The sequence below is a fragment of the Podarcis pityusensis genome (assembly GCF_964106645.2).
Source record: "Podarcis pityusensis genome assembly, chromosome: 5".
Taxonomy (NCBI): Eukaryota; Metazoa; Chordata; class Lepidosauria; order Squamata; family Lacertidae; genus Podarcis; species Podarcis pityusensis.
In genome coordinates, this window is record NC_138032.1 from 19,517,795 (window position 1) to 19,530,746 (window position 12,952).

General features: G+C 40.0%; 2 protein-coding genes across 8 annotated transcripts in view; one reads left to right on the forward strand and one right to left on the reverse strand.

The window, feature by feature from the left end:
* Nucleotides 1–6,397, forward strand: part of TRIM59 (tripartite motif containing 59) — a 25,695-nt gene extending 19,298 nt beyond the window's left edge. For 4 of the 5 annotated variants that reach the window (XM_081008202.1, XM_081008201.1, XM_081008203.1 and 1 more), the window contains one exon: nt 2,810–6,397. In XM_081008202.1, the coding sequence (XP_080864328.1) occupies nt 2,813–4,036 (1,224 nt within the window). In that variant the 5' untranslated portion in view covers nt 2,810–2,812 and the 3' untranslated portion in view covers nt 4,037–6,397. Of the gene's footprint in view, nt 1–1,022; nt 1,357–2,809 lie in introns of those variants that run through there. The other variant, XM_081008204.1, reaches the window with a different exon arrangement.
* A 1,444-nt stretch (nt 6,398–7,841) lies between these two features.
* The window catches only part of SMC4 (structural maintenance of chromosomes 4), a 46,716-nt gene continuing 41,605 nt past the window's right edge, over nt 7,842–12,952 (reverse strand). For all 3 annotated transcript variants that reach the window (XM_081007763.1, XM_081007764.1, XM_081007762.1), the window contains exons 20-24: nt 12,249–12,422; nt 11,344–11,526; nt 9,939–10,171; nt 9,339–9,522; nt 7,842–8,307 (exon numbers count right to left, since the gene is read on the reverse strand). In XM_081007763.1, coding sequence (XP_080863889.1) covers nt 8,131–8,307; nt 9,339–9,522; nt 9,939–10,171; nt 11,344–11,526; nt 12,249–12,422 — 951 coding nt within the window. In that variant the 3' untranslated portion in view covers nt 7,842–8,130. The remainder of the gene's footprint in view (nt 8,308–9,338; nt 9,523–9,938; nt 10,172–11,343; nt 11,527–12,248; nt 12,423–12,952) is intronic.

Genomic DNA, 12,952 nt, shown 5'->3' on the forward strand with positions numbered 1-12,952 from the left:
CAGTTGCCCTTGCTTCGTAAGCACTTCCAACCTGACCTGGAGATCCCTGTAGGCGGCAGCTGCGTCCTCCTCCCTCTTCCTGGATGCAAGAGCCTCGGCATTCAGTCGCGACACTGCTTCTCTGAGTTCCGCTATCTGCTGTTCGGCCGTCATGTTGTCTGCCGTTCGTGAGCTCGCTAGTAGGCACCCGCTTTCTCTCCTCTTCGCGAGGCTGTAGATGCCCACAATTTATGAGATGGAGCTTACTGTCAGAGTTGCTTCCAGATCCTAGCTCACAGAGGATCACGCTAGCCAGCGATCATTGAATAAAAGTCTTTATTGAGTTACAGTTTCCATTCTCAAGCTGCTGCGTGCAACCCTACGTCTAATGGTTAGATCGGCGAAGCTCCATCTGAGTCTCCGCCCCTTGTACACCAACTTAATATCCTAGCCTTGCTCCACCTTTTCCGCCTGACTGTTCTTCTCTGGGTCCCTCTGCCCCCCGGGGTCTCTTCCTTCCGGGATTCCTCTGACGCTGACGCTGACCCCCCTGACTCTTCTCCCTCCTTTCGGCGGGCTTTAGGACCTGGCTCCCTTTCCGGGCTGCCTACTGCGCCACCTTCCTGTGCATTTGAACTTGGCGCGCGCGCCCAACCTTCCACCTTCCGTCTGACCGTTTCTTCGCTCCCCGATGGAGGTGTGGCCACTCCTGACTCGTGCCCTCCCCCCTGTTGTGAGCTGCCAGCGCTTGATCCCTGGCGCCCTTCCTCTTCCCTGCTCTCTGGCGGTGACGCTGGTCCTGATTTCCAACTGCTCCCCTCTGAGTCCCCTCTGGCTCTATCTTCCTGGGGTGTCCCCCTAGGCTCCCCCCTTGCCCTGGCCACTGGTGCTCCTTTCTGTGAATCTTCTGATTCACTGGAAAGACTCGGAGATCTCGGGTTGTCGTCATCACTCATCTTTTCTTCTGCTTCCTCCCCCTCGCTCTCTGTTTCCTCCCTTGCCCTTGCCTCTGCTCCTGAACCCCTGACAACAACGAACATATCATTTTCAATACTGATTTTTCCTGGCAAGGTACATTTCAAAGGCTTTGCCAACATTTAGCACTAAGCCATATTTGGTGGTAACCATAATCGTTCTTACATTTATTCACATACTGCCTTTCTGACTCTGAATGATTTACTGTTTTGTTTCCTATTATTCAGTCTGCTGCATTGAGTACACTTGGACCACTCCATCACTCTTGATTCAGAAAGACAGCAGAACTACTTGCACTTGAAGGGGAGGGTGCTGTTGCATCTCTTGAGTCACTGCTCTAGGTTTGCCTCCTTCCAAATTGGTGGCATATACTGGTCAGTAGCTCCTGCAGAGATACAAGAGGTGGGCTCCTCTAAGAGTGAGCAATCTTTATCCTAACATTCTCTAAAAGGAAGCCTTATTTGGGTCTGGGTGAACTACCGTATTTTTCGCCCTATACGACGCACCGCCCCATAAGGCGCACCTAGTTTTTTGGGGGGAAATAAAGGGGGGGAAATTATTTCCTCCCCAGGCGCGGGGCTGGGGCGGGGGAAGCCCGAGCTTCCCCCGACCCCAGCCCCCAGAACAGGCAACTCTTCGCAAGCCGCAGGAGCCCAGCGCAGGGCTCCCGCGCCTTGCGGAGAGCTGCGCAAAGTCTGGGCGCATTGAGCTCAGCGCGCCCAGCCTTCGGCATGCAGGCAACTCTCCGCAAGCCGTGGGAGCCCGGTGCGGGCTCCCATGGCTTACGGAGATGTGTGTGAAGCCTGGAGAGCGAGAGGGGTCGGTGCGCACCGACCCCTCTCGCTCTCCAGGCTTCAGCGAATGCCTGCATTCACCCCATAGGACGCACACACATTTCCCCTCACCTTTTTATTATCCGTCCCTTCTAATCAGTTTAGTTGGGCATACAGCATCTCATCTTCATTTTATCCTTATAATTGAGCTAGGTAGGTTAGGCTGGGAATTGGTGACCAGCACAAGGCCACCCACTCAGCTTCATGGCTGAGTAGGGATTTGAACATGAGTAGGCAGCCCTGGTCTGACAAGAAAAGTCCTGCAATGATGAACAAGTGCATTTATGGCTTAATGTTGCTGATGACATAAATGAACCTCAATACACTCTTTAGTTTACCTGTGATAATACATCCATTGCTTAAGAGGAAATGTTTTCTAAGTGTCTTTTTGCATAGCTAATGTATACTTTTATTTAAGAATAGAAATGCACTTGAATAAAAAATATATAGAAAACCTATGACATTATCCCCATATAAACTGTATATATGAGTGGTGGTTGGAGAAGGAACTGGCAAACCACTCCAGTATTTTGCCAAGAAAACTCCATGGACATAGATAAGGAGAAGCTTTGAGAAGAAAGTGAGTTTCCAAGGCATGCTCTGGCTCATGGGGTCACGGAGAGTTGAACATGACTAAGATGACTAAACAATGAGTGGTGGCATAATTTAGATATATACTTTATAAGTCATAAGCAGCATTGATTTCTCTGATCATATGGTCCATGTATGATGGTTTGACAGAAACCCCTTTCCTGCTTCATTAGAGGGTTGTGCTAGTTATAGCTTGGCAACACATCATTTTATAGAGTAAGTGGGAATCCGTAATATATAACTGATTAGTTTTTGGCCCATTCCACATTTTTTAAAAAAGAAAAAACAATTTCTATATTAATTTCTTAAACTATGTTGAAAAACATGCAATAAATACTATAGCTTAATTAAACCAACTTAGAATGACTTGATTCTATTAGACTTTACATATATATATAAAACTTTAAAAACGTTTCCCTCTTTATTTTTAGGAAATGCATCATTTTGAAGAGGAACTAACTTGTTCCATTTGCTACAGTATATTTGATGACCCTCGTGTACTGCCATGTTCACATACTTTTTGTAGAAACTGTTTGGAAAGTGTTCTTCAGTTATCAGGCAACTTTTCCATATGGAGACCCTTAAGACTTCCACTGAAGTGTCCCAACTGTAGAAGCATTGTTGAAATTCCACCGACTGGCACAGAATCTTTGCCTGTCAACTTTGTATTAAAGGCTATAATTGAAAAGTATCAGCAAGAGGACCATCCAGATGTCGCTACGTGTAGTGAACATTATAGACAACCTCTAAATGTTTACTGTCTTCAAGACAAAAAACTAGTATGTGGCCATTGTCTTACAATAGGAAAACACCATGGCCATCCCATAGACGACCTTCAAAGTGCCTACATGAAAGAAAAGGAAACTCCTGGCAAACTCCTTGAACAGCTGACAGATAAACACTGGAGTGAAGTGTGTTTACTTATTGAAAACCTGGAAGAGCATAAAGCTCAATGTGAGAGCATTGTCCAGGAGGATAAAAAAACTGTGTTGCAATATTTCAAGAGACTCAGTGATTTACTTGATCATAAAAAACAAGCTTTGCTTGCAGCTTTGGAAGAAGTGAACATGCAAATTGAGACAGAATATGAACCTCTAATTGAAAATATGAAAGGCATACGGGAAGAACAACTTGAATTGATGTCACTGAATACAGCCATTCAGGAGGAGGAATCTCCCCTCTTATTTCTGGAGAAGGTTGATGATATTCGCCAGCGTGTTAAAGCTTTGAAGGAAAAGCCGTTACCAAATATAAAGCCTGTAGAAATCTACCCGCGAATAGGGCAGGTGCTGAAAGATGTGTGGTCCAAAAGTGAAATTAGTCAGGTCAACAAGATTGTCATTCCCAAAATAAAGCTAATTTCAAAAGAAAAAATATGTAGCCATGGCTGTGAAAAGGAGAACAAACCACGTAAAGAATTCTTCAGGTCCTTAAAGCATCTGGCAATTATACTCACTTTCTTAGTTGTGGCTACTATTATCTTTAGCCAACATCCCTTTCCATTTGTAAAGGAAGTAGCATTCCCCTTTGTTATGGAGTCCTTGGAAACATTCTATCAAGATTTTAGTAAGAGGTTTCAGATGGTGGTGGGAACCCTGTGGTATACCTCTAATTTTCTACTTGAATGCCTATACAGAATATTTCCTAGTTCCATGTGAATATTTCAAGTAGCAACATGTGCTATATTAAGGACCTCATGGATTATTTTAATTTTTAAAAACAGATTCTTATAGCCTGTTGCTAAACTTAGAATGGTAGCCATTAAGATCAGATGATTGAGCCTATTGGCCGATTTACCAGCAATTTATAGTAAGGGGATGGAAATTTTATTAAAATGAAACCAATACATGGGAATTTCTGGTCTCAGAATATGTTCACAAACTGATATAAGTAAAGATTAAAGTGTAAATAAAGTGTTAAAAAAGAAGTAAAGATTAAACGGTCCTGTAAAGGCAGTTTGGGAGCTATAGTAGACTTTCCCTTGAATTAGCATCCTCTGCTATCACATCTTTGTGACCTTCAATCCTTGTTTGTCTTTACTTACACTTTTACATACTGTATAAACGCTATTTCCAAAGTATTATTTAGTGCAAAAAGAGCTGGAATGAATGTCATAGTATTTTAGTGACACATTAATCTTAAGTACCCTATAACCTTCCACTAATTTTCTTAGTTGCCCCATCAGTGTTTAATGTTTTAAGTACCAAAGATTTCAAAATGCATTTTTTCCTGGAAAACAAAGTTAATCGTTAACTAGTATGAAAAATAACTGCCAATAATTCCCAAAGCGACAAAACAGCATGTCTGGGAACATTAGAAGGTGTTTGCTTTACAGCTGTTGTAGGAAATCACAAAACCCTACAAACCAGAACTGTACCTGTATATGTAGTTTGGTGATTATGTTAGGGATATACACAGAAGGCAATAGTATGCCGTAATTGAAACTAGTTTTTCTGCTGGCATAAGACTTGGTGGATTCAATGTTTCTGTATGTTCACTGTATATTTTTGTATAAATGAATTACACGTTTTATCAAATTAGAGATGTAGACTTACACTTTTCAACAGACTACGTTGCTTATCTCATAATACACCACAATTCATACTACTTCTACTCAGAATTAGGTCTCTTACTTTTTATGAAGCTTACTTCAGAGTGGGGTAAGGATCTATTAGAAATCTCACAGGATTTCTACCTTTATGGCTCAACAGAGGTTTGAACTTGAGTCAGTTCTAAGAAGGGCGCTGGAATATTTTTCTTATAAATACCTTAGAAGTGCCTCCTGGAGAGATTCAAGAGTAGACATAACCCCTACAGGCGACAGCCCCATCTAAGTTCCAAGATGTCATGTCACTCTAAATGTGTAAGTTACAGGAAATGAATGTTCCTTTGAACAAGTGCATCACTGTTCTGGTGAATATGTGTCCTGCACTGATCATCTGAAATATTCAGCACAGACTTGGATGTGGATTGTATGTTTAAATAGGCACTGCTGCATTTGGTAATAAGCTATTCCATATCTATGGGGTGTTAGGCAAGGGGTAGTACTTCTGGTGGGGGACGTCATGCTCCTGGGGTAGTTTGCCCACTCATGGGCACTATCCCTGCATGCAAAGACAGCCTGCAGTGGATTGAGCGGATGAGACCAATAGTGGGTCCAACGGTCAAGAAGGGGTTTTTTTGGGGGGGGGGGGTTTGCATGTTGCTGTAGAGGGAGAATTGAGGGGCAAATGTGGCTCAACCTGGGAAGGCAGCCCACCTGGGAGAAGGAAAATTACTAAACCCCTGCCTTGCAGAATACTGTATTGGCCTGAATAGAAGCCTCACTTTCCCCCCAAATTTCAACCATGAAAAGTTAAAGTGTGGCTTAAATTCACAACCTTACAAAAACTGGCTTTTATGATAGAATTATATTCAGGTATTCTCTCCCCCCCCCCCCCAACCTTGAATTTTAAAGGTGCAGCTTATATTTGGGTGCAGCTTATATTCAGGCCAATAAGGTATCTGTGGGAGAAGGTGGCGCCTTGTACGTCTTTCTGGCAACTCCTGCATCCACGTTGGTGTCAAATGTATTGCTCTATTTTCCTTTGGACCACATCACAAGAGCCAGATGGGAACTGAAAATTAAACTACTTAGTAGTTTAGTACATCATTTGCCAATCTTACCACTTACCATGTTTAGGACTTGGATGGTGGGCAGCTACACACTGATATCTTGCCTAGTGGAGCAGTCCCTATGGGATTTATATTTTGGTTGTTCACCCACCACAGCCTTATGTAACTTGCACCTGTAATTTATTTCCTAAGAATTGTGGGGCTTTTTATTACGTATTCAGCTTCATGCTTTTAAAATGTAAAAAAAATTGAAAATATTGAAGTTATTTTTCCAGTTTTTCGGATTGCAGAATTTGTATTTTTCCATGTACTAATATCTTAATCTTCATTACAGCTGACAATTGTCACATCTCTATCACAAACCTACTTCTGAAGGTATTTTAAATAAAACTTGAAAAACTTAACTTTGCTGCCCTTGTGTACCATTCACATTAGGGGGGGGGGGATTTAAGGATTAAATTTTCCAGAAAGGAGGATTCGGTCTTTTCAAAATCAGTTGTGCACATATAATGTAGTCAGGAAACATTCCACTTGGGAGACAGAGAGGCCTGTAAATTTCAGGTTCCCATAGACCAATGATCATATCCTTATCATTGGGTTGCAAAGGGTATACTTAGAGTAAAATGAACAAGTAGGAATCTATAAATGTTCTTGCCACTGGACATATATTGGTTACTTTGGGAATAAATCTCATTGAAATCAGTAGCACTTAATTGTGCCATATGGGCCTGTACCTCAGATCTTTTAAGGTATCTAGTCATCTAGGTCAAAAGAAAAAAAATATATTCAGCAGAGACTTAAATGTAATTAATACATCTCCCAGGAGGTGGAAGGTTGTCAACTATTCAGTGTCAACCAGGAGAACTGCACCACCTAGCTAGAGTCTTGCACTACACGTGGTTTGCTGCATCTGCCTTCTTTCAAGAGAATCATGTCTGCTTTCTTGAGCCTCACCCATACTGCACAAGACCAGGGAAGAAAACATCAATTGTTCAAAACAAAAATTTTTTTATGGGACCTGTGGAGTTCATCCCATTCCCAACCAGAGAGGGAAAGGGTGGTGGTGTTAAGATATCCTCCAGCACCTCAACAATGGATTCTCATTGAGATTGAAGCCTGCAAGTAAATACATCTTGTGGACCTTCAGGGTGTCTTTAGCAAAAGTCTTTGTTTCCGGCCTGCTCACTGACCAGCATGGTTATAGCGGAGGACCAAGAATTTTGAACTTTGCTTGCATACCTTCAGTTAACATTTTTATTAAAAACAAACAAACAAACAAACAAAGAAGAAATTAGAAATCTCATTTTCATGTTTCAGATGTAGCCTCTGTACCGAGACAAACCTTCAGTTGCTCCAGGAGCAAATGGTTTGGGTAGTGCAAAAGGGCTACACATTTATTTTGCTTTGGCAGAAGCTCTTTTTCCAATCTGTGTTAGATGAGGAAGCTAAGTGCAGGAAGGTATACCAGGAGAAAGAGGCCATCCTCAGGGATGCTCTTTCTGTCTTACAACAAAAATGAGGCTTGAAATGTTGCCTCTGTCCCATAAGGGAAATAAGCTGAAGTAAAATTTACACGGCATTTTAACTTTCAATTTGAGAAATACACCTAGAGTGTTGCTGGAAGCCCTCCTATCAACCAAGGCCAACCTTTCTCCAGACGCAGACTGCCGCAGCACAAGAAACGCTGGAGAATACAAGCAACTTTGCAACATGGCAACCTTACAATGGTAAGGAGATGAGGGCTTCTGCAACTGTATGTATATTTAATATGAACCTATAGTTTCCACGCATTTCAGTTTTCTTTAGAAGTTGGTATATATGCAGGAATACAAGGAAATCACACCTCAGTCAATTTATGATTTTATTTTAACAAATAAAAACATTAAATGCTTTAAAAACAATTATAGGCTTTACCTCAAAAATAAAGTGTACTGGCATGGAATGGTGATTGCTAAGCACCACAGAGCAATGTACATCTAGCTGCAGTTTAGAACTTCCTTTTCTTTTTCTTTCTTTCAACATGCTAGTAGCTTTGAAAAAGTTGCTAACACATTTAAAAACACAAACTGGGGAAAAATGCGTATTAGGAAATGTTCATTAGAAAAGTCTACTGGTTAAATAGACATCATTTCTGTATTCAGGAGCACCCTACAGAACCAAGTTCAGCAAGTCCTTTCAATGCAATCACTTTGGGATTTGTTGCAACACTTTTTGTGGTATTGTAAGTCTTGTAAATCCCAATTAGTCTATCCGCAATTTCAAACATGTTTTTTCTTAGAGAGATGATGATGAATTGTGCATTTTTTGTTTGTTCCTAGAAATTGAAACATATTTTCAATTAGGATTTGTAATGAGCCTGGCAAAAAACCCACAATAGTTTCCCAGTTTTTTTCAAGCAGTAGTGCTAGTAATTAACAACCACCAAGACTAGTTCAATCTCTTCCATTAGAAATATATATAAAAAAATAAGTAATTGTCCAGTAGCACCTTAGAGACCAACTAAGGTTGTTCTTGGTATGAGCTTTCATGTGTATGCATACTTCAGATACACTGAGACAGAAGTCACCAGACCTTTATATAGAGAAGGTGGAGAGGGGTATTACTCAGAAGGGTGGTGGGGATGGGTGATTGGCTGATAGGTGTGGTAAACCTGTTGACGACTGTTAATTACTGCAATTGGTCTTAGAGGAAAAAGCAAGGGATGAGATGACCAAAAATATTTTTATCATGTACAATGAGATAAGAATCCAATGTCTCTATTCAGACCAGGTCTCTCCATGGTTTTAAGTTTGGTAATAAGTTGTAATTCAACAACTTCTCTTTCCAGTCTATTTCTGAAATTCTTTTGTAATATGACAGCTACTTTGAGATCTTGTATAGAATGTCCTGGGAGACTGAAGTGTTCTCCTACTGGTTTCTCTGTCTTGTGATTCCTGATGTCAGATTTATGTCCAGTAGGAGAACACTTCAATCTCCCAGGACATTCTATATAAGATCTCAAAGACCAATTGCAGTTGTTAACAGTCGTAAACAGGTGTACCTGTTTGTGAGCTTGTGAAAAAAGCTGTTCTGGAGTAAAGGGAAGCGCAAACTGGGGAAGGCTCCAAGCAACTAAGATGTAAATTCAAAGACTTAATGACATTTTCCTTATTTTTGTGGACAGTACTGGGTCTTAACCCTTTCCTTTTGGGTACCTTCACTTCAGTCAGAGAAACACTGCTCTTCATTGACATGCACCAGAAGCAGACATACCCAAGACCTTTTCTAATTATTTTACACAAAACTAGCATTAATTTGATACTACTAAAAATGTAAAACTTGGATATTGGCTTCTGTACTACTTACGTATATGTAAAATGCTACGATGGATACGTTTTTAAAATCAAGGGCTGCATCAATTTCATCCATGAAGTAAAGAGGAGTTGGTTTGTAATGATGTAAAGCAAACACCAAAGCGAGCGAGCTAAGTGTCTTCTCGCCACCTGACAAGTTGAAAATCTTCTTCCAGCTTTTCTTTGGTGGACGAACACTGAAAGAAAGAGGAATATATTTATGAGTTTACAATTTACAATCTCCACAACCAAGCTTTTAAGCAGTGCTAAGCAGGTTAGAAGTATATGCTATATACATTATCTCAGTAATTTTACAACAGTGCTGTTTGGTAGAGCACTATTATGCCACTTCAGTATTTCGAATTAGGATCTGCTTTATATACAAAAAACAAGTTTAGTGAATTTTATCTTAGTTCACAATCTTAACAGCTATGTAGACCAGTGGAGGGGGCTACAATCCTTCTTATGCTACTAAACTTTAATTTAGCATTGCATGTGAGTCAGCCAAGTTTGGTTAATTCTGCAGTCAAAATTTAATGAGCATAAATATACCACATATAAGTGGTAAAAGGACCATCAAAATACCTTCAAGATATTTACAGAAAATACCTACCTGAACATGATTCCTTCAGAGAAAGGATCCAGACTATCTACAAGCTCCAGTTCAGCATCTCCTCCCAATGTAAGCATTTGGTAGTTTTCCTTTAGTTTATTTGTTATTACATTAAATCCTGCCATAAATTCATGAAGCCTTTGTTTTCTAAGATCTTCTTCAGCTTCCCTAAATTTGTCTCTCATATTGGTTATTTCATCCAACTCCGCCACACGTTTCAAGTACAGCTCCTCCTAAAAATTGAAAATGTGCATATTCGATATGACTCCTAAGTGTTTCTGTTAAGGATCAGATAGATTTAAGTACAAAATTCTATTTATCCAGAATTTTAATATACAAAAGAAATTCTAAGTTTCTGTTGCCATTGTGAACAGTGTTAGAAACTGAGATATGAAAGCTAGGAGCTAAATGACACCTTAAACATAGGTTATGGGTGCAATAACGAAAGGTCTAGGCTCACTTTTTTAAGAACAAGAATACAAAGCTGAAAATGAACTGAGGTTAAAATATTAAGTTCATTTTTCACATGGTCTAGTCCTTCTTTAGCCCACCCCACCCCCTAATATTCTTAACAGGGTCTCTTCAGAGGGTCCAGTCTTCAGATTGTAGCTGGAAGTGGGGAGGCAGAAAAAGGTCCTCCTTTCCTTCCACTCTGCAGTTTTAATCTGAAATCTCAGGCGCAGTACTGCACCCAGAACTCAGAAACTGCTCATGCTAATGAAATTCCCTATCACAAATGTGTCTAGAACAATGGGAGTTTCGAACATTGATTATGAAGTAACTGGCTTGTATGTTTAGCACCTGTGCAAAGGAAGGACATAAGAAGGCTGTCCTAGCATTCCCCTTCCATCAATTAATGCTCCATACAAAAAGTGAGAAAGAAGAGACTTTCTGAGAAGGTCTCTAGAAGTTGGGCTATACTAGGCATAGGCAAACTGAGCCCTCCAGATGTTTTGGGACTACAATTCCCATCATCCCTGACCACTGGTCCTGTTAGCTAGGAATCATGGGAGTTGTAGGCCAAAAAAAACATCTGGAGGGCCAGGTTTGCCTATGCCTGGGCTATACACACAGGTCCTGCTTACCAAACACAATGCACTCTCTTGGAGATCGTAGGTAAGCATTCACATAACAAGCCCACAATTTCCTTTGGAAATATTTCTGGTATGGGATTCATCCAATCTCTTCCTGCTAAAGCATGCAAGCTGAAGTGAGCACTTGTAAGGAATCTATAAACTTTATAATTTCCTCAGGAAGTAATGCCACTTAGCTCTTTATAAGGAGAGGTTCTCTCAATGACAAACAAGAAATACTAGTCGAACAAGCATTTCAGGTAACAGTCTTGCCACAGATCTGTAACTGCTTGTACGAATTCAAGATACTGGTTTTAAAAAAGTATGATTACCTTTTTGTTATATTCAGCAATGGCACCCAAGTTTGGTTTCATTTCATGACATTGTGCTTCTAAAAGAGCTATCTGATTGGTTACAATATCCGGGTTTCTTATAGCCTCAAGTTCTTCCTGGCTGAGCACTGCAAGTTCTTCTACTTGTTCATCTTCCAGAGAATGCAGTGATATTTTTGATATCTAAAATACATTTTAAGTAATTAATGAACAAGTCATATTCACATTTCTACAGCTACACTTTAAGGAACTTTCTTGTACCTTAACTGTATGTTAATAGAACAAGTTTGCATTCTTAGTTACACACCCATCTAGAAATTGTGCATTTTTATTTGATATTTTAAGATTTATATATGTAGTCACTTTAAAGGTCTTCTGATGAAAAAGCAGCCTATTGGTAAGAAACAACTTTAATGATTTATGATTTAACAAACTTGATTTAGGCACTATCTGAGTGTGATCCAAATAAGAATAATGATCCATTTCAAGCCAGAAAACAAAACAAAAAAATCTTGGATAGTATGGAGTTTTAACTATATCAAACAGACATTGTAGCAATGCAAGGCATGTGCTCCCTATTTTACAGGACACTGCAGAAATTAAATTGTTTCTTTAAAAAAGTAAGCCAGGCTCATGCTTTGCGGACAGCAAAGTGGCTCTAGATAATAAAGAGACCGGGTGGGATATGAAAATAGTATACTCTTCCATGAGGCATAGTCTGTGACTTTTATAGTTTTTTCAGGATCTTGGTAGTTTGCTGTATGATAGATAACATGCAATATAAAAAACAAAGAACCCATTCCTGCTATATTATAGGATTGGGAAAAGCAGTAAAAAAAAAGTTTTCCCCAAAAACATAATATTATAGTATTTCTTAAAATAGTAAGGTATTATAAAGTGTTTACCTCTTTTTGCCAATATTTAATCTTTGATTGATGCTCCGCAATGTGACTGTCTAGCTGTTCAATTTTAAGCCTAATATTAAGAGCCTCTTTTTGAAGCAAATGCTCTTCATCTTGGATAGCTTTAATTTTCTGAAGCATAGAGTGGTGTTCCGCTTGAATCTCTGGCAAAGACTCCTAAGTAAAGATCATAGGTGGAAGTTTATTTTTTATTATTCAGTTACCGGAAAGGGTTTACATTTCTAGAGCTCCAATTTGTTCTAGATGCTAATGTCTCTTTAAAATGTGAAAAAACACAGGTAATACCCATCGTCAAAATAATTGTCCAACATAACCGTTTGGAAGGTCAAATGCTGCAGGGAATGTTTTAGGATAGTGGCAGCAGATGTTAAAGGGGCAGGGAGGGAGGGGGCCTCTCTGTGCAGCCTTGTGTTGAGTAGCATCAACTCAGTGACATGTGGAACACCAGCTTTTCTCACCACCTCTGAGCTGTGCAAAGGACTGGTAGTACACTAATGCCTGGAGAATGAGGGAAAAGTCGGCTTTTTTTGTACACACACCCCTTACAAACACACGTTTTTCTACTCCGAAGTGATGCATATAGAATTATTACCTGGAACAGCAAGAGTAATGCTTTTAAGTGTTAATAGTAAATTCTCTGGCGTGAACAGCGCCTCATTTTTATGCAATATGAGCGTACCTTTAAA